Genomic DNA, 21,903 nt, shown 5'->3' with positions numbered 1-21,903 from the left:
ACTCAGTGGTACAGGCAGCAGCAAGCTGACCCAACTACATCCATCTTCATTAAGTAAAACAGGCTTTCACTTGGCTTTGGCTGCAGTCCTCCACCAGCACGGATGTCCCTGACAATGATGGTGCAACGCTTGCTCTGGATCAACTTACTGCAGAGCATTTTAAGCCAGCGTCGTCATGGCTTTTTGGAGATACAAAACTGAGAGTGTGTGTCCTTGACACTAAGGGAGCTGGGCATGGGTTAATGTCAGGACATTGAGTTGGGACTGCCTCCCTCATATTGTCAAAACTGCTCTTCAACGGCAACGTGAAAGGAGCCACTTTCATCTATTTCAAAACTTCTCATTGTAGAAGTTCTATTTTACGTGTGAACGATCTGCGTGATTCTTGGTGGTGGTTTAAATAGATCTTAAGTGAATATTTAATTTTGAATAAATGGGGTCTCAAGACTGGCAGTGGGACAGTTACGGTGCTTGGGAATACTTTTGTTTCAGACTGGCATTGACAAAGCTCAGGTAGGAGAGGTCTAGTTGCTGGTAGGGCATGCGGGTGACTTTGCAACAAGCTTCATGCAGTACACGTTAGGAGCTGGGGTTGTTAATCTTGGTTATACTTTCGGTTAATTTTTTTAAAGTGATTCAGAGACATGACTTTAGGAGGCGTTTTGTTTGAATGCTGCTTGCACTATCTGCTATGCTGGGGATTTGTGTGTCTACGTTGAGTTTAACTTGTCAAAATGTTTGTAATGCATTCAATAAACCGGCAAGTTCATACTGTTCTAAAAATGTAACTGTGTGTGTTTTGCATGATTAGGTTTGTTCTTGAAAACCAGAAGGGTAAAGTCCAGGGAACATGCAGGGTAGAAAGGTTATAAAGGTTTGGCCGCCACTGCAAAATGGAAACAAATTTTTGCTTTTCCTGAGGATGAGCAGTACCTAAGCACAGCTCCATCTCTCTATGTCTGATAGAAGGGAGCAAGCTCCAGGTGTTCTCACCAATACTCATTAAGTCTTACTCATGTGCCAAACATGAGTAGCTGGTTTCAGAAAAATGCCTAGTTTGTCACATCCTCTGTTGGATCGCAAACAATATTTACCACAATGATTTTCCGTAATATATTGATAAAACTTTTTTTCTGTCTGATGGGAAGTGGTGTTTAAAAACACAGGGTCTTTTTCCTGGAAAACTGAGATTCAGCTTGGGTGGTGTTATTTTTAAATTCTGGATGCATGGCTTGCAAACACTGCATTGTTCCTCCAGTTGAGAAACATGTTTTTGTAGAATTTGATCCAAAATGCTGTGCAGGCTATGTTTTAAAACTTCTCTGGCCTTGGTCCCAAGAACGGTTAAATTTTTGGTGTATTGCTTCTGACAGACTTGGACTTTTTTAATAAGAGGGGAACATTTCATTTTAAAATGTGGTGTAACTTATGGTAACTCAAGTGATTAACACCAAGTGTTTGTAGTTTCTTTAAGCAGTGGTGCAATTAATTGTGTAGACTTGGTTTCCCTAGGCACTATTGGGGAATCTTTCTATTATATGGAAGATCTTTGCATCACACTTTAGAGTATTCTTCTAAATAAAATGCCTGATTTTGGGTATTCAGTGCTTGAGCTTACAAACTGGAAAAATAATAAAAGCACCATCTAGATAAGTAATCGGTAAAGTCTTCCTCTGGTATCGCTCATTTACCAGCTTTTGTTAATATTGAATATTTCTTTGTTAATGCCTAGCTCGATGCATCTGTACTACCTGTATATTGTTATAGATCTTGAAATGGTAACTAAATACAGTTTTTAGAGTTTATCCAGCTTAATAAATTCTTTTAAATCCAACTTTCTTGTCTTCTCCCAACCTCCCATGTCACACTTTTTTTCTTTATTTTTTTTTTCACCCTTGCTTTAGGAAGAAGAGTACAGGTCAGAAGACCACCACAAAACATTACAGATGCTGCGCCCGAGAGGAAGAGGTCAACACCCATGAACCCTGCAAGTGTAATACGGAGGACTCAGACGCACAATGCTGTTTCTCAGCGACCATACAGGGAGAGGGTGATTCACTTACTGGCACTGAAGAATTACAAGAAACCAGAGTTACTTGCTCGCTTGCAGAGAGATGGTGTCAACCAAAAGGACAAGAATTCCCTTGGAACTATCCTTCAACAGGTGAGATCATGGGGTTTGTGCAGCATTTTTTCCATCCTGCTTTTCTTTTAATCATAATTTTGAGGTGTGTTACTCCTGTATTTAAACTAGAAAATAATAAACAACTTCCATAATGCTCCTTGTTTAAGTTTTTCAATCAACTTTATGCAGATGCCCCAAACTGCAAGTCAATGTGAGGAAAGGAAAGAAATATTAAAAAAATTTTGGGGAGTGTTTTTGTTTTGCCAGAATGGAAGGCAATAATTAACTATTTCTAGGACTGCTTAACTGAGAGAAGCTGTCCATGTGTGCCCTTGATTGCGTGGAATAGTTTGTCATAGTACTTATTATTTCTTGTGAAGAGTTTATGAGAAGTTCAGTAATCGCATAGGTTAGTATTTCATTTGAATGTATTTGGTGGCCTGTAAATGGTACTTGGCTTCTCTTGGAATCTGTTAGAATTGCAAGCCAGGGAAAGGTGTTCCATCCAAATCATAAATGAAAAAGGTGGTCGTCCAATTTTGAGCATAGTGTTGTTTCTTTGCTATCATGTGTACTGTGTCTTTATCTGACTTGAAACCTTTTTTAGTCACTAGCTTTTCCAGTGCTCCTTTGAGTTAAGTTCCACTTGTATTTTCTTATCATATTCATTAAAATTATTGGTAAGCCTAAAATGTTATTAGTGAAACTTAAGCTGTGTGCTCAAGAGTGTCACATTAATTTTCTAATAAAACAGTTCAGAAAAGGCTTCTTAAAAGTATTGTGAGATGCAGTGGCATCTCACTTACTTTTTAAATATTCCCTGTACCCCACAGACCTTGGCTGAATTATGCATGCATTAATATGTAAAGTAGGTATATTTCCTATTTATCTAGGGAAAAAAAGTTTTTCGGGGCCTACTGAAGTGAGTAAAATTCAACATTTATACAGCTTTGGTTGATCCTACACTGAATTTTAAAAAATCATTACTTGATATGTTAAGTGTTGTTGCTTTATCTGCCTAGTGCAATGGTAGTTTTTTTCACCCTGAAGACATACATAATTTAATGAGAGCCATGTTCATACATACAAATTGAAGTAGTTGATTTATCCTTTAAGTTGATTATAAAATTCCAAAAGCTTAGCTCCCTAGAGGATAAAAGGTGCAAAAATTTTTTTCTTCAGTCCCATTATCCTTGAGTTTCATCTTTATTTTTTCGTGTATGTGGTGTGAATACCTCAAGGTACTGGTTTGTATATGGAAATGGTCACGTTAGCAGCACTAGACCCCGAAAAGACTTGCTCACATTTTTTTTTGGCTTCATAATGAGGGTATTTTTGGTACCAATCTAAAATCAGCAGCCTGAACTTGCTAAGGTTCCTGAAGAAGCTAACTTGCTGTGCATGTAATGTGCACAGATTTGCTTCTCTTGGAATACAGCTTTAATTACTTTAACAGGTGAATTACTATTTCAGAGTATCTTTGCTACATTTAATTTTTTTTTTTAAACTGAGCACAGACAGACATGCACAACATAAATTAGCAGTATTTATCTATCATGTTTTGGAGGAAAAATAGGCAAAGCTGCAAAAAATGGTGGTGATGTGTTGATACATTGTTCAGCATTTTGTGTCAGGGAAATTGATGGAGACTTTTTCTTTGAGGTTTTCTCTGGAACTCTGAATTGATGTCAGGTGATGAAGTCTAAAACAGCACTTTAGGTGTCAATGGTCTCAAGGTTTTACTAGCTCATTTTAACTTTTTCAGTATAGTTTGTATTTTTATTAAGGAAGATATAAACCCATTTTATTTTCAAAGGTATACAGCAAGGCATGCACACAACCTTCTTATGACAATGGTTTGCTGTAATGAACCTCATGTCTGCAGCATGAAGAGTGCATCTGTGCCTGTACACCTCTCCTTAACTGTTTTAGCACTAAATCTTGTTTTCAAAATATAACTTGTTAGATATGAGGACTGTTACTTTTTTTTCCTCAATCGATAGAACTTCAATATGGCTTAAAACTAGTGGGGTAGATGAATAATTAATCTTGAAAGAAGTTCAGTGCCAGTTAGGTTATCATGTACGTCCAGTGGAAAGCTATCGTTTCTTGTGGCTCAGGCACTTGTGAAAGAAAAGCAATTCTGTTGGTTAAGACAAATGACGACATACTGTGATTGTTAATGTGATGATGGAAAACATGCACAGTCTGTGCTCTGCCATCACAGTATAGCTGTGTAAAACAGAACAACAGCGGGTATCCTCCTGATATTGAACAAATCTGAATTTGTATGTGGAGGTACTGTTCTTCAGTTCATAAAAAGGAAAAATAAATAAAAATTAAAAAACTAGGCCTTTCAACATGCAGTGAAGATTTAAAGTTTTGGCATAGCTTGCCTTGATTCTCAGTGCTGTATTAAAGACAAGAAACCAGATACACAGTGCAGAGAGAGGTTTTCTTAAGAGTACATTTCATACTTGCCTGCAGCAGTTTGGGATTTTCTTACATCCAGATTTCTACATCCCAAATTGACCACATTTTTTAGAATTAGTGCTCATTACATGAGACCAATCTTCACATCTAAAAAAACCTGGACAACTGGTGTATGATTTCATTTTCAGCTTTGATTTAGCTTTGCAATACTAATCTTACACCTAAATGTGAACTACAGAAATAATGAATGTTTATTTTCTTAAATGTCTGCCTGTAGGTAGCCATCCTGAATCCAAAGGATAATTCTTATGCTCTGAAGGATTATATATTTAAAGACATTCAGAAAGATTGGCCTGGATACAATGAAATAGATAAACAGACATTGGAGTTCATACTTTCTGGGTAAGTTCAGTCTTTAGGGGAATAAAAATAGCCATTTAAAAACTTTTTTCTGGGAAATGAATGTCTGTCTTCCCTATAATGAAAGAACTATGACATAGACATTTTTGCCTTGTAACCTAAAATGTTGGGTCATCCTTACAGAAAATTAAATTCATCTCAGAATGCCACCAGCACCAGCGATTTGGAATCTTCTAATAAAGATGCTCCATCAACTTCTCAGGTATTTTATATTTTTTTAAACATTATTTACAGTGTATTAAAATTTATCACACTTTATATTGGTGTAAAAGCTGTGATGTGAAGCACTAATATTGTCTTTAAGACATGAAAAACTGAAGCATTTCTTTCTAATTGAATTATTACATTATTTTAAAGATAGTTGCACTATCAAAAACTGCGAAAAACTTACGGTCATGTAGCTTTAAGGACTGCTATATTTAGTGTTCTGTATTTCCAAATGTTTATTAAAATATTTGGAAAAATACACAATTCCTGTCTACATAGTATTTTGTAAATACACCTAGATCTCTGACTACCCTTGTTGTCTTTGAAGAGCCAACACATTGGCCTGAATTGTAACTGTCCATCCATAGCACACTGACCTTGCAGAAACCTGAACTCACCTGTAGAGTTCAAACTTGCCTACTGAACTTCTTCGTTGCCCAGTGTTGTTACACAAACCTGTACTTTCCGGTTAAGTACTTAAAACTGTTTTGTATTGCCACATAACTTGTTCATCTTGGTGTGTAGGAAGGTCTTCCAAAGACAAGGTATGTATATATTTTTGTTAGACGATTGCATGTGTTCAAAGTTCTTTATGATATGGTAGTTATAATACATAAAATATGCACCAATATCCTTCTGCTACTGTTTAAATGTAAAGCTTAGGAAAGCCTAGAATAAGGACAAATTACAATAGTCATCAGCTTGGAAGAATTTTTTTTTTCCCTATAGGCATCATTTAAACACCCATTTTGATTCAGGGTAGGCCAGGTGTGAAAAGGCGGATCTGAATCGGCAGGTAGTACATCAGCCTTTTCAGACTTAAAATGCATATGTCCTATTTTCCTATCAATATAAGGGAACAATGCAAACCCTTTTAGAAGAAGCTTGGAAAACTTCACATAAAAGTCATTACTTTTAGGGAAAGTTTGATACTTTCTGTGACTAAAACTGCCCTTCAGTGCATGCAGTGTGCAGCAGTAAGATGAGAACTACAGGAAGTCTTTCACCACTGAGATACCGACGTTTAAATATAGGCGGGAGGGCACATGTCTATTTTTCCCTAGCTTGCTTCCAGTTGGAACATGAAATGGTGCGCGTCCCAGGGACCCCTTTACACCTGCCTCCATAGACACAGAGTCTGGATTTATTTCAACAGGGTGGCACAGAGCTGTGCCTGGCAATCCTGGTCCAAGCTGCTGCTTGTACATCAACGTGAGCACTGTATGGTTGATAGGGGAGAGGATGTGAACCAGCATTTCAGCTGGAGAACAGCTGGAACCACAACTGTAGCAAAAGTGGGAGTTTCACCTATTCTAACCAGCTTTGTACTTCATGCACTCTGATAAGCATGCTGCTGCATGCTTCTCAGGGCTGCTTTCGTAAATCGTGTAGCACTGACACCTAGAAGCTGGCTTTTAACCCGGTGTGTCTGAACTGAAATTGGTACCTAAACAATACCGACCTGACCTCCTCACAGAATCACTAAGGTTGGAAAAGACCTTTAAGGTCATCAAGTCCAACCATCAACCCAACACCACCATGCCCACTAAACCATGTCCCAGAGTGCTGCGTCCACATGTTTTTTGAACGCCTCCAGTGATGGTGACTCCACCACCTCCCTGGGCAGCCTGTGCCAATGCCTCATTTTGATGAAGCCTTTCATACAGCTGCTGGAGAGAGCATCTTTCTCTCAAAGCCTTTTAGCTGTAGATTTGAAGAACAACTTGCTAAATCATAAGATTAGAAACTAAGAATGAAATAAACTATCAATTTAGCTGCAGTACTTCCTTGTTTCACAGCTATTTTTAGATAAGAAAGATGTGTTTTCAACAATTGCCTGTTCAGAAGTGCTTCTTTTCAGAATGGGAGCAAAACTTAATTCTGATCATGTTTTTAATATTTTTTTATTATTATTACAGAAACGCCTTTGGAATTCCAATTTTATCATTCCCCTGAGCAAAAAGCAAAGGATATCTCACGTGAAAAGTCGAGCCCAGCCATCTTTCAGTGGCTGCTTGCCTTCCTCCAGCAACAAAGCTGCTGCCGCCCCTCCGCTGCCTCCCCGCCCTGCAGCCACTGCTACTCCCGGTTCTCTGCCGCTGCCTCCCACACTCCCTCCTACTTCCAACCCTCCTCAAACTGCCATCTCCAACTCCCCCAGCACCCCTGAGGGACAGGGGACACAAGACCTGCCAGTGGACTGCCTTAGTCAAAATAGCAGTAGCATCTGTAAGAACCAGCAACAAAAATATACCTCTCAGACTCCTTTGGGAATCCCAGTGCCTGCCGCGGTGCAGGTGAAGCCTCCCAAGCCCGCAGGCAAGAAGCATGTGGTGTTGCACCAAAAGCCCACAAGGGTGAAAGAGCACACAAAGTACAAAAGCAAAATGCCAGACACTACTAGTGCAAGCAAGGCAAACAGAGACCTTAGAAAAGAAGAAAGTGCCAACATGAAAAAACCCTCCCAGTTGGATTCAGGTGAAGGTATTAATACCCTGCATTTCTTCACTATTATATGGGTAACGCTGGTGATAAGAGACCAGTAAAACCAGGGATTGGAAATACAAATCATCTGTTTTTTCACTTGCTATATATTAAGTGCCTTGCCATTATCCCTACTTTTTGGTTATGAAGTTTCAGTAAACTGTCAGTTTACTGGAAATCAAGCAAAAAAACCCAAACCTATTCCCTGTGTTTTTCTAGTACCTAGCTCTTCCTTGTAACCAGTTTCTACCCAACAGCAATCCATTTAAGATTTCTTTGTTCTAATGATTTGCTTTTTTCATCAGCAAATTGTAAAGTCTGCACACCCAAAATAAAAACCTGACACATGTACTTACTGTATTCTAGTTTACTGAAACACATAGATCAGACATGAATGTATTTCATCATCGATCACAATGCAAGGTTCATCAAAGTCTGCCTTTTCATGGAAAGTCTAAAAATAAACTGGCATGTGATTTATTAGAATTTTGGTTTGAACTGTGCTGTAAGCTGCTCTCTATTTTAGCTGCAGAATTTACGGCTTCAGAAAACGTAGAAATGGTACATACTTAAAATGGTATTGAAAAGCTAAACAGAAACACACAAAGAATAGTTGATTTTTAAAACACACAGATGAAATAGGGCAGAGTTCAGTTCCTTTGTTAAATCTGTGTGTTGTCTAATTTCAGAGGTTTGACTCGCAAATTAGAAGTCAGGTTTAGCCCTTTCCTATCACAGCCTGGAGGCATCTTTAGAGTATGCAGGGTGTTTCTTTGAAGTGGTGGTGCGCTTGTGGATAAGGGTGCTTTGGAGATGGCCTTTTCATGTTTACCCTGGACATGCTACACAGTGTCCAAATGGCTTGGGACTGCTTTGAAAATATTCATGCTTGAATTTGTAAACGTGTGCATCTTTCTCCAGAAGCCAGTAACAAAATTTTGAACAGCTAGGGAAGTAAAAATCTATACTATGTTTCAAGTTGGTGCTTAAATTGTAGCTTTCAAATGAACTTGATTTTTTTTGAAATTAAATGCTTGCAACAAAACTGTTCACATAAGGTCTATGTGACATACTGTGACTATGAATATTACTGTTTGCATTTCTCTCAAATTTTGTTCCCATTTTTACACTTTTTATACTCCTGCTATACTATGTAATAATTTTAATAATAAAAGCAAAAGAATTGAGTAGAATATGGCACGATTGCTCTTTTTCTCCCCCCATGACTTAAAGCTCAGATAGCTTAGAGATTGGCAAGAGTGGCTGAGTTGTAGTAGAAATACTGTGTTTAAACAGTGGCAATGTAAGATAATGAATATAAAGGATTGTGTGTTTTCTAAGCTTGCCACAAAACCCAAAATTAAAAAGCAGAGAGAGATGACCAAGATACCTAGTGTTCCTTAGTGTTCGGTGGCTATTTTTCTTATTTATCAAAAAGGTAGGTAGGTCTTGAAATATCCCTTTAAAAAGAGGGATTAGAGATTAAGTGTACTGTGCTTTCAGAATGCAATTTAAAAGAGCAAAAGAGCAATTTACAAGTGCAAATAACTTTCAAACCCAGTATTGCCACGTTAATGAGGAGCAAGTCTTTGTTGCAGGTTATTGAAGCCTGAATGCCAGTAACCCGTATACAATGCTATTGACTTCCCTGCTTAGAAGAGCAGTGAAATTAAATCTAACTTTGGATATCCGTAATTGGCAGGGAAAGAGGGATAAAAACATGCCGTGAAAAGAACTTCAGCTTTCTACTCTAGTTCTCACTGGAACCTGGATGTTGAAATATTATCTGTATATATGTATAGGTATATAAAGCTGTCTTGTTTTGTGCAGCTACATAAGTTGCTGTGTAACTTGCATTGCTGCGCAGATGCTACATCATGTCATCAAATAAGAAAAACTGACCTCAGGTTAATAATGCAGTAGCATAGCATCTGTAGAATAAAGTAGCCATGCCCTCTTTCTAAACCCTGGTACCGCCTACTGTGGAGAAGGTTGTATGAGCCCTATTATTAACTTAGAATAAGCTCTATAAGTAACTTACTGTGAGAATAAAACTCTAAAGGAATTTTTCAAGCCCATCACATTGGTATTGTTTGGCTATATTAAAATTCTGTTTATTACAAGTGTCAAAATTCTGCTTTTCTGTAGGAGTTAAAGAAACTTGCACTGCCTCCACAGATCCTTCTTCATCAAGTGAACCACCAGACTACATTGTGTGAGTAAAATAATGATTAAGAGTCTCTTGCCAGTCATTTAAACTGTTGAAAAATCACCTATAAAAACTGTCATTAGCTACACAATGGAAAACTTACCAAAATGCAATTTTAGAAGAGTTACAAGTTCCTTTAAGTTACCCAGCTGCCTTATTTGAGTACTTGCAAGTTTTAAACTTTGAGGTTGTCCCTTGATTACTGCGGGGGAAAAGAAGTGTTAAAAAGATTTTTTAATATACTTTAGAAGAAGACTTAAAACATTTTATTTCATTATTCTTCAAGAACACAATAAAAAAAGAATATGAATGTGCACTCTTCAGAGATGAGGCAATACAGGAGGAAAGCTGGATACTCAAATACTGAATATGCAAATTTGAACATCTTTCCTGTTTTTCATTGCTGAGTGCATCTAAGCTGGAAAGGTGGAGAGGGAAGATAGCAGACTTTAAAGTCCAGCATTACCAAACCTGTATGTCAGCTAACAGCAGTTAACAATCAAAGTTATTTCTAAAGCTTTGATGTAAAATGGCCACTAACTTGAGGCTACAGCAAAATATCCAATTTCACCATGGAATTGCAGACCAAAGAGCTAGAGAAAATAGAAAAACCTCAATTCAAATTTTAAATTTTAGCTGCTTAATTTTAACTACAAAGCAAGATAAAAATGCATTAAACCTGCATGTGAAATGTAACATTATCTACAATGATTGGCATATTGCAGTGTATAAAATTACAGTTTAATTTTATATAAAAGTTTAAATTTTAGCTCCTTAACACGTTGTCACACATCAGATTAACATGCCCAATACTTAAAATTTACATGCTATATAAAATAGTTTTTCATCTGTGACAAATACTAAAGAACTTGCTTTACAATGAAATAGCTGTAATAACAGAATCATTTGGCTGCCTAAATACTTTTTCAGAATATTAAAAATTTTCTATCAGGATGATTTCCGGAAATGGCATCTGCAAATGCCCAGTGTGTGGGCTTTTTCCCCACTGTTTTATTGATGGCCTTTTTTTAAAAATGTGGCAGTCAAAGGAGACTGCAGTGGAAAAACTGGAATAGCTTGGTCAGCACAACCTGAATTTGTAATAAAATGCTTATTTTTGTGCGGGGATGGGCACAGTGGGGAGCAACATAAAAATCCTTACTCAACTGGAGGAGTGAATTTGAGGAGATCTTCATGGCCCTTTGATGCTCAGAGCTGAAATGAGCACCACGATAGGTACAGCCAGGGTGAACCTGAGACTTCATAGCAGTGTAATTGTGTAGTGTCAGCCCACAGCTGTGGCACTGAGCCCCCTTGTTGTATTTGCAGTGCAGGAGAGGAGGGAGAAGTTGGTTAAAACACTGTGAATTGCCAGGTTCACCAACTTCTGTCAGAGGAGTAATGTCAGGAATGGAGATCCGGCCTCTCCGCAGCACTTCAGCTCTGGTGCATCTTCTGTCTGCATTGAAGCAGATGGCATGGTAGTGCCCTGCATCATATTTAATACAGTAAATGGTGCTCCATGGAAAGAATGAAAGTGAGTCTGGCCCTGCAGGGAAGGAGTTTAGTGTTTTGCATATTAGGCTGAGAACTCAAACCTACCTTTAATTCCCAACCTCTGCTGGGTGAAAACAGGCAGTTTCAGCTCTTCACTGTCTGCTTCTGAAGCAGAAGTGAGGTCTTAAAGATCAAGCAGAAGAAGCTGAGAGCAGTGATACTGAGAAGTAAGGTGTATGGTTATTTGATGTAATCTAGTATTAAAGTCAGATGCCACTAGCCATTGCTAGAAGTTAAAAAAAAAAAAAAAAAACCACAAACAAAAAAGACCAAAACAAAAGCCTTCATGCAAGATTTCATCAAGTTAGTTTAGTTCTGATTGGGAGTAAGAACTTTAATGAAGAATCCTCTGTGAAAGAAACAACCTCTGGAACAATCTCACAGATAATCTAATGGCCATGGTATCCTGGAAAAAAATCAGGTCGTGCAGTTTCAGACATCTGCCTGATCATTACAGAAAGATTGAAATCTGAGAGCACCTGCAATTTGATCCAGTTTAAAGGACTTTGATGGTTTATTTCAGCTTCTCTTCCTGTCTCCCAAGTGCAATGTAATTCATGAGTATAATCACAGCTGTCACATAAAGGTACTTTCCATCTTAATATAAAGATTATGAGAGTGAAGGAACTCAAGCTTTTTAAGCAAAGTTTAAGGAAAAGCTAGAAAGCTAAAACAGACTCACCTTTCTCCCCGCTTCTACTCTCATTTCTTCCCTCTCCACACACTTACGTTGCGAGTGCTTTGCTGGGCTCTTGCCCTGTGCTAGGACTCTTGCTGTGGGATGTGACTGCGTAAGCTGGTACTCTACACTGTTGCTGCACAGGTAACTGTCAACATGTTGCAGGGCATCTAGCACTCTAATCGGGTGCATCTGGCCTGGCGTACATCACTGACAAAAGTTGTCTTCTGTGTTCTTACAGACTTTCAACTTGTTAAGTTTTTACTGCTTGTTAAAATTAATCTAAGGCTGGTTTGAAGGGTTTGTCCCCATGTGGAGGTGCCTGTGTCATCCAAAGAGAACCAGGTCTTTAGGCTAGGAGGACCAGAAGTATTGGTGTGACAGCTGTGGGAAATGGTATCTGTTACTCACATTGCTGCTTTATCTTGGACTTGTATAATGAGCTTGTTAAATCCGATCATGTTGATTTGAGGGAGAGGGGAATGAAAAAAGTTTCAATTGCATCCATGGCTTCAAGCATTTATGGGTTTTGCCCTCCTTCAGAGGTGACGTGATGGGCTGTTTTTAGTTTCAGACATCTCTGCAGTTTGCCTTTGTCACTGTATTGCAACTGCCTTAGTTGAATGGACAATGGAACTGGTGTTCACCAAAATAATCCAATTTACCGATAACTATGCTTTGCTATTAGGTAGGCACAAATGCAGCCAAAAAACTAAACTGCATCCAACTCCATAAATGTAGTCCCTTCCTAAAATGTAATGAAAATTAATTTTAAAAAGTAAATATAACTGAATTAACCTGTCTCTTCATAGAAAGTTTCTCATCTCCCACTGAAGCTGATGTGTTTATTAGTCCTTCTATATGCAAATGATTGCTAATGTTTTCTAAGTATGCCCTTTTTTTTGTGCAGCTTCTGAATAAGAACTCTGAAAAGTAGAATATTAGCAAGTAACAGTCACAAAAATATGGTAGATTCCTGTGATTACCTAAATGTATTCTCTTGAAGCACATGTGCTTACATGGAGAAGCAAAGTCAGTCACATAGTTAACTGACTTAAAGCTTGAGTGTCTACGCTTGATATTCACTCTAGAATGTCCTTGGTATAAAATTGCATGTGTGCTTATTTTTCCATTAGAAAATACGTACCTATAGTCTCATATGAGCAACGCCAGAGTTACAAGGATGACTTTAATGCAGAGTATGGTGAATACAGGAACTTGCATGCTCGGATAGAGAGTGTCACCAGGACATTCATAAAGCTTGATGCACAACGGAAGCTTCTTTCTCCAGGGTCTGCAGAATATCAGGTAAAGAAGGATGAAACTGAGAAGACTGTGTTTTATCTCCCTCTTATCCCTTCCAAAAGTCCGCATTTTCAGCACCGGCAGACTCTTCAGTATATTTATCTATTAAATTATATTGATGTGGTTTTAAAAGGCTTGCCAGATTCAACACATAAGACCGAGCAACCAGCTTTCATAGCTGGAATTAGACTGTCTCAGGCTTTGCTGACCACCCTCAGCATCCTGGTGAGGTGAGGGGGTGCTGTTAACACAGATAGGGGAGAAGATTGGATGTGCGTGGAAACCAGCAGCCGTAATCCCAAAGCTTTCCTGACTCTTTATTTCCCATGATTATATACACTTAACCAAACCTACAGCCACAACCTACTCATCTTCCAGGTGGCTGATCCTCACTATGATTTTAGAAGAGAAGGGTGTTAAAAACCTGATATTCTGGCTTTCCAGCCTGGACTTTTCTGATTTGAATGTACAAATTCTACATAGAATCACAGAATCATGAAGGTTGGAAAAGACCTTTAAGATCATCAAGTCCAACACCACCATGCCCACTAAACCATGTCCTGAAGTGCCACGTCTACATGTTTCTTGAACACCTCCAGTGATGGTGACTCCACCACCTCCCTGGGCAGCCTGTGCCAATACTTGACCACTCTTTCAATGAAGAAATTTTTCCTAATATCCAGTCTAAACCTCTCCTGGCGCAACTTGAGGCCATTTCCTCTCGTCCTAAATATGTGTTCAGTATCAGAGTTCTTTAATTCTATGGCCACGCTGAGGATTTTTGGTTGGCTTTTGGTTTTTGGCCAGATTGCAAATGTATCTGTGAGCAGAAGGAGTATTTTAAAATCTCTGGTACTGCTCAATCAGACAAAGGGAAACCTTGCAGAATTTGCATACCTGCTCAGACCCCGCATGAGCTAGCTCTGATTTTTGAAGCTTGGCAAAACCCTGCAAAAAGTTGTTCAGCCCTTAAGCTCCGCCTGTTTGAGCTGCCTGTGAACGCACAGCAGCATGAGCGACTTCTTGGGGGAATCTTCAAACACATACTCCCTTTGTTGCCTGTTAACAGGCTTAACTGCAGATCTTGGGTGATACAGGGGTTGGAGGTTTATTTTTGCAATGCAGGAGCATGGTGGCTCATGGATAAGAAAATATCTTGAGTAAAACTGAGTGTATTTTCAGTGTTTTACATAATTTTGTGTTTTATGGTAGAATTGAAATGTTATTCATATTGTCTTCATTTTTTTTTTTCTTGAAGATGCTTCATGAGGAAGTCTTAGAAGAGTATCGGAAGATAAAAGATGTATGTGTACACCAGATTTGTGGTAATCACTCAGTAATCACTGAGGTTGGCTCAAGGCTATTTTTAAGCAAGACACATGAAATATTGAACACTGCAGAAATGTTTTCATGCCCTAATTTTCTTTTTATGTTCTCCTCACAGTGTAGCCCCAACTACTATGAAGAGAAGTATAGATGCGAATATCTCCACAACAAGCTGTCTCATATTAAGAGGCTAATAGGGGAATTTGATGAACGGCAAGCAGAGTCATTGCACTAGTCTTCTGCTTCGACCAGGACATGTGAATGAACTGAAGCTTATTTATTTAAAACTTAAGATTAGTTGCTGTAAGATTCTAAGAATTAGTATCAAAGTTTTGCGTTCCAGAAGTTTCAGTATTAGCAAACTTAAATTAACTACTTCTGTTGTTGATGTTGCTTATATGCATATTTGAAGCTGCTTTTTCTGGTCCTTTCTTTTCTTCAAAACTTATGTTTGTCCATTGAAATGATTTTATCGGTAGATGCTGGGGACCCAGTACCTCTACTATGAAGTTGTGCACATTTAAAGAAAATATTGTAGCAAAATGCTTTTGGATAAATATAAGGCTGTTTTCTGACCTTTCTTGTTAATGCAAACTGTTTGCCTTAAATGGTAGAAAGTTTAGAAATTTGCACAAAACAAAAAAAAAAAAATCACATTGTTTTGGAGGGTTAAAGCGGCATGTATATGTGCTGTATACAGCCTGTTTTGTTACAACAGAAACTCACCCCTGCAACTTAAACCCCCCATTGCAGTGGTTGCCTTAAGGTGTTTGCTTGTGTGTGTTTAGTGTAGTTAAGTTATTAGCTACACTGCTTCCTACTTTACTGAAGCACCTGGGAAGTACTACGTGGCCTACCAGTGTCTGGAAGTGTGTGCTTGTACTGTGTGTGTGCAAGGATGTGTGGGTGTGAGCATGTGTGATGGGAGAAAAAAAAAAAAGCTGCTACTCTAAGTAGGCCAAATGCTCAGGTTAAAACAACTGACGAGTGTTGCTGTAGGTTTTTCCTACGAAATTGCTACTTCTATTGTGGAAGATGAGAGCATTTCCATTTCAATAGTTTGTCAGCTTTAATAATATTGGGGAAATTGATACCTTAAAAAAAAGAAACAGATATATAGTTTTGGGTCAAGATTATAAATTAAACATGTAGGTTACCTATTTATATATTATAAAGTATTTTTTGAAGAGAGATATGCAAAGAAGCTATTGCCTACATGAATTATATATTTAAAGATTTATGTCCTGGGTGCCAGGAATATAACAAAGAACAGATGTATTTAACTATAAAATACTGTGATCACTAAACAGCACAAACTTTCATTTCATGCAGTTTTTTGGTTTAGTTTGATGTAAACCATTGCGTACTTTATCATGTGAAAACACAGGTTACTTGGTCAAAATTGAGCAAAATCTTTGTGTGTCTTACTGTGTTTGTCTTTTCAAAATGCTGCCAACTGAAAAGGGAAGCATTATGTTTACAAATCTGATTTTGGAATTATTGCCAAAATTTTGGTAGTATTGCTAATAGACTTTATCTCCAGCATCAAAAAAAAAGAACTGTTGTATATCACTGTAAACCAGAAGATGCTTGATTGCCAGAAAACATGCATTCAGGTAAATGGGAGCAATAGGATTTCTGCCTTAAATTTGTCAGTTCAAAGACATTAATGGAATAGTAAGCAAGGTGCATCCCTTCCTGTTGCATGACAGTGGTATTTGTGTGGCCTACTTGAGACCAGGTTGACTTTGAGTCCCTTGGATTAGTACAGTTGTTTTCAACTGCACATTTTAAATGGCAAAATGAAGAGAAGACTTCTGGCTTCCCGTTAAGAGCTGCATTCATCTGGGTTTAATGGCCCAATTCGGTCCCGAGCGTGCACACACAGTAATGCCCAGGTATGAATGCAGGGCCTATTAAATTCACCACAGTTCTGCTGCAGCTGAACTGGGTGGTTGGCTGTCAACCTAGAAACAGAGTGACCGTTCAGACTGGAATAACGTGAAGTTCCTGCTGTTGGGACCCTTTTTGGCATCTCTGTTCTCCTTATCTAAACTCTGTGCCTGGATCTGACATGAACTGCCACCTTGGGGCACATGATGCTTCTACAACTGTCTTGATAAGTTGCGATCATTCATAGTGCTACCACTGTATAACTGAGACCCAGTGCAGTTAATTTTTTTTTATGCCCAGCTTTTACCATTGTATTTGCGTGCATCTTCTGGTTTACAGACTGTGTATGTGTTGGAGGTTAGTGCTACTTCAGAGGTCCAGCACTGCATATCATCATCAGACCTGACAAGCTACTGTAAAGGCCTTAAATGAAGGTTTTGCCCATTTGCATTGAGCATTTCTGAAGCCTTGCAAGTATACCCAACAGCCTATATGTTGCAAAATAGTGCTGTAAATCTACATATCTCTTGTTTCCCTGGAGCTAGCATTCCTGTTCAGCAAATGTTGAGAGCCCATTGAAGTGGGGCCTCTGTCTATATTATTGCCTTTCCTGTAAAACTGGCCTGCTCACTCCGAGAAACAAACATTGCCTGTGATGGCATCATGGCTGGGGATCATGGCTGGGGATCGTGGCTGGGGTTACACTACTACAGATCTGAAGAAAATGACTGATGTAGAGAAGGGGCAACTGTGCACCTCTCCGTCGTGGAAACTGTGAATCTCACTACAGTTTTTTGTTTTGTTTTGTTTTTTTAAAAATGTGGTTGAAAGGGAGGCAATAGCCCTTTCCATTTGGCTGAAAAGAGCATACGTTAAGAGGATTGGTTTCCAATCTTGCTGGGGTTTGAGAAAGAAAAACTGTGCCCAAAGTAATTTATTATTTTTTTTTAATTGTAGGTATGCTCTGAACTGTCACTTGGGGCAAGCTCACTGGACTGCTTTTAAGTCTTTAGTTCACCTTGTCAGTTATCCAAGAAAAACCCCAAACAAGTAATATTCAAATGTTTTGCGTGGAAGAGTTTTGTAAAACATGTAGACAAGTGTTGGAGGGAATTTACTTCCAACGGGTTTTAAGCAGAAATTGGTTTACAGTGTTGGTATTGTAACTTTGCTCCTTTGTTAGTTTGGGGTTTTTTTTTTCCAAATAATAGTGTTACAACCAGTCTGTCTAGATACGTAGATGTTGATTCATGCACAGGCCTGTGGCAACTTTGAAGTATAGTTCTTTTCATAAGTTTGCTGTCATTTGTTTCTGTACCTGAGGAGGAGGGATGTGACCATCAATTCCATAACCTTCTTTTGGGGTAGGATATGAAATTGGTCAAGGGAGGACAATATTTGGGAACACGAAGGCTTAAAACAGAGCTGTGAATCCCCCTTTCCGACTTTGAGAGTATTTTACAACTTTTTCAATTGTTTCCATACAAACTGTACTATGACTCTGTACGTGAAACATCTTGGGGCGTTTTGTTAATAAACACTTGAGCCATTGTTGCCCCTCTGTTCTACATCCATTAAGCTCAATAAAATGTTAACTTTGCACTCCTGAGGTGTCAGTCTTTCCTTGTCTGGGGGCCAGGGGAGTCCTCCTGCATCTCGGCAGCACTGCCATGGGAGTGCGGGGTCAATCCTGCTGCTGTGCCGGGGGCACATTGGTGGCACGTCACCTCGCCGAGACACCCTGCTGCTCATGGCGAAGCGTGCAAGAGGGCTGCCATCCAGCGTGGAGGGAGAAATGCAACGGAAGTGCATTAAACGGCGGCCAGTGAGCAGGAGGGGATCTGTTCCAGCCTGTTCGACTGAGCGTCCTGCTTCAGTTGGAGCTGAAAGCAAATGTCTGCAGGTATTTTCCCTGCAGGTCGCACTCTCTTTCTAACTACTCTCTTTTTACCGCAAGTTTAATATCCTACCTCTTTCACTTCCCCCTGCTACACTGGCAGATGACCCGTGTTCCTTGTCTTCTGGAGCTGGGCCAATTCCTAACCTAAAAGAGCAAATGTTCACTTGCTAAATTGAATTTCTTGTTTTTTCTCACATCCCAATTTTTGACCCCTGTCTGTGCTTCCTTATGACAAAGTGCAGGGCATAGTCCTGGCAAAACACTTCTATATCCAGCAAATTTAAGCGTCTGGGAAACTGTCAGAGGCCACGGGGTTCTTCCCCTGCCGATGCCCGTGCCACGGCGCAGGAGGGAAGCAGCAGCACCCTTGGGTCCGGCCGCTGCCTGAATGGCCGGGGCTTTCTCTTCAACAGAAACGGCTTAGCTGTTGCTCGCGAGCTGTTGATACAAGGTGGTTGCATCACTCTAAACAGTTAATTGTTGGTTATAAATACAAAACTGATGGCTGGACAAAGGTTTTGCGAGCAGGTAGGCTTGTTCTGGTTCACATTTCACCGTGACTGTAAACTGCCTTTAGGATGCGAGACGTCTGCATGCTTAACAGGCCCATGCAATTCCCGCTGTCATTTTGATCCAGATCCCTAAAAAACAAACCAGAAGAAAACCCACAGCCCCCCGAACAGGAAAAAATCGCCACCACTCTTGAAAACACTGAAAGAGTTTTCTGTTCCACTAAAGTGTTTTTAACGCTTCTAACGTCTTCAATTAAAGCTACCAGTAAGTTACAGTGACCTGAAAGGTGGGCATCTGCTGTACCTCCCTGTTAAAAACCCGTTTTTAAGTACTATGCAATTGGCTTCCATTAGAAAACACACTCCACAGCTGAGGGCTAGCCTGCATCTGCAGAACAGGGCTGTGCCATGCGAGCCGTAGCCGTCAGGCTCTGCACAGCCTGGGCCTGACTTCAGCTCCTGCGCTCCCAGCGCTCTTCTCGCACGTACGTTTCTACCGTTTTCTATTTCGGCCCTTGTCCTAAGCAAGTTTACCTTCCCCTGAGAGGTATATGGCTTAAAGTTTGATGTCAAACAGCTATATATTAATATGTAATAGATATATATTAATATAAAATATTAATGTTTTTCATTTAAATGAAGCCTTATGCAGGAGGAGTAGCGGCGCAGCGGAAAGTGGGAGGCTGGGAGCAGTACGAGGGTTGTAACTCGGCTGTGCCTGCTTGCCCGGCTCTGTGCTGGCCACACATCCCGGAGCAGAGTCCCTGGGATTTCCAGCGAGGTGTATGGGTGGGCTTGCACCGTCTCCTGAGGTGGCAGAGGCACCTCCATGAGAACTTCCTCTGAACCCTGGTTGAAAATTCAATGTTAAAAAAATGTGAAATTATTCTCTGGGTATCACACTGCAAGATACAACTGTCATAAAGACCTTAGTGGGTTTTTTAATGATTAAACTTTTCAAACTTTCAGGGAACAAAGCAGGTACATCCCTGAAGACCAGGAGGCTGCTCGAGACCCATGGGGGAAGGGGATGATGGAGGTGGGCAGCCCCCCACCCGCAGTTGACCAATTCCTCAATAGCTCTGTTTGCCTTGCCAGGGAGGTGGGACTGATCCCAGCTGCTGCGAAAGGACAGCAAAGAGAAGCTCGCTGGAGGTTTTTCCTCGAATAACACGCTTCCCAGGCTGGTTTTGGAGCTGCAGGCAAGCCGCGGGACCCTCCTGGGCTTTACCCGAGGGGTCGGGTCGCGCGTGTTGCGCGCACAGCTGGCAGGAGAACAGTGGATTTTCTGGCAGTTGGTACACGCAGCCTCTGCCAGCTCTGGTTCCGCTCTGCCTGCCTCAGCTCACTGCTCGAAAAATAATTACCCCGTCACAGAAACACCTAGATGGTAAGAGTCTGATAAGACTTGCGGTGTAGGAAAAAGCAGACAGTGAGCACTGAAAGAAGTGGCATGTACGTAAATAAAAAGATACCATGGTCTTTAGAAATTCTCGTGTATGAACTTGAACTTCGCTGCCGTTCGCAGGGTGGGCTGTCGTGACCCAGGGTCATCCAGCTATTTTTTCATGTTAACAGAGTGTGGCTGGGCACTTAAAGGAACTGATACAGCTGTGGATTGTGCACTTGCTGCCCGTAGCCAGCCCCCGAGTCCTTATCTTGAGCAAAGAACAGTGAGCATTTCATGTGTGCATCTTCACCTTGAAACTCCTAGGTAAATTCCCAGATCAGATGGAAAATCCTTTAGGTTAAGAAACAGCCACAAAAGTCGGAATCGGGGCTGGCATTCCTCCAGCCGAGCCTACCTCCCTGACCCACAAGGGACTCGGCCAGCAGCCTGCACAAGACGGAGACGGATGCGGTGATGTCTTCATTAGGCTCGGCCGCTGTTTTGAGCTCCGTCGGCTGCCTGTCCGGCAGACCACGGCTCTGCTGCTCCCCCTCCCTGCTGAAGGCTCTGTCCCTCCCCAGGCACCCCTGCGAGGGCACAGCTCCAACTTTCCCTGGAGAAGAAAAGCATCAACGCTCACCTACGCGTCACAAGTTTCCTCAGCCTGTGCAGAGAAGGAGACCTGCAGTCCTGCAAGCTCCCGGCCGTGCCGCTCTCACCAAGGCCAACCTCCTCAGGCGAGTAACTCCCCTCGGTAGGAAGCCGCACGCTGCGCTCGGTCCAAGCCCTTGGGGATGCCCGGGGTGCGCTCAGCTCAGCAACGTTCCAGGCGCTCAGCGGGGATGGGGCGAGATACACCGACCCTCCTGCTCTCCCTGGGCCGCTGTGCTTCCACCAGCGGCCGGGAGCAGAGCAGAACTGGGGCAAAAGAAGGGTCTCCGTACTGAAGGGTTGTTTTCTTTCCCCCATCACTAAGCTTGAACCTCTCCCTCCTTTCTGAACATGACAGCCATGTGCACAGCCTAAGAATGCCTTCAGGACTTAAGGAAATACGTGCTTTTGAAATAACCATTTTACTAGTAATAAAACTGAACACTAAACCCACACAAGTGAAAAACTCGATGAGTACCTCTCTTCACTGGAAAGCCAAAAATACTAACATGGAAAGGAAAAATAACTACAAACCAGGAAAAGTAAAACTTTGACCTAAGTCAGTCTTCCACCCCAAATGACACACTATACTTGGGCAAAGTGTCCCTCCCTGCCTTAGGGTCACTTAGGGTTTGTCTTCTCTGTCTTTCAGTCTGAGGCTTCTGAGGCAGACCAGGACTGGCTGATTCATCTGCCTTCCTGCTGACAACACTTTCTGCAGCATTTCTAAGGCAGATTGTGATCTTCTCCTGTGTGAGACTGCCAAGGAGAGTAACTACTGTGTTGCTCTCCAGTAGCAGAGCTTCCCCTGC

General features: G+C 40.7%; 1 protein-coding gene across 1 annotated transcript in view; it reads left to right on the top strand.

Moving 5' to 3' along the window:
* ELL2 (elongation factor for RNA polymerase II 2) overlaps window positions 1-14,980 on the top strand; it is a gene marked incomplete at both ends in the record, with an annotated part of 41,546 nt that extends 26,566 nt beyond the window's left edge. The window contains 8 exons of the mRNA XM_082013351.1: window positions 1,905-2,164; window positions 4,836-4,960; window positions 5,102-5,180; window positions 7,105-7,669; window positions 9,818-9,884; window positions 13,251-13,422; window positions 14,678-14,722; window positions 14,864-14,980. Of these exons, the coding sequence (XP_081869477.1) occupies window positions 1,905-2,164; window positions 4,836-4,960; window positions 5,102-5,180; window positions 7,105-7,669; window positions 9,818-9,884; window positions 13,251-13,422; window positions 14,678-14,722; window positions 14,864-14,980 (1,430 nt within the window). The remainder of the gene's footprint in view (window positions 1-1,904; window positions 2,165-4,835; window positions 4,961-5,101; window positions 5,181-7,104; window positions 7,670-9,817; window positions 9,885-13,250; window positions 13,423-14,677; window positions 14,723-14,863) is intronic.
* Between the last annotated feature and the right edge of the window lie 6,923 nt (window positions 14,981-21,903).

This window comes from Phaethon aethereus, assembly GCF_964289735.1.
Source record: "Phaethon aethereus genome assembly, chromosome: Z".
NCBI lineage: Eukaryota > Metazoa > Chordata > Aves > Phaethontiformes > Phaethontidae > Phaethon > Phaethon aethereus.
The sequence above is the reverse complement of the archived record's forward strand: the minus strand, read 5'-3'. Positions and strand labels throughout refer to the sequence as shown.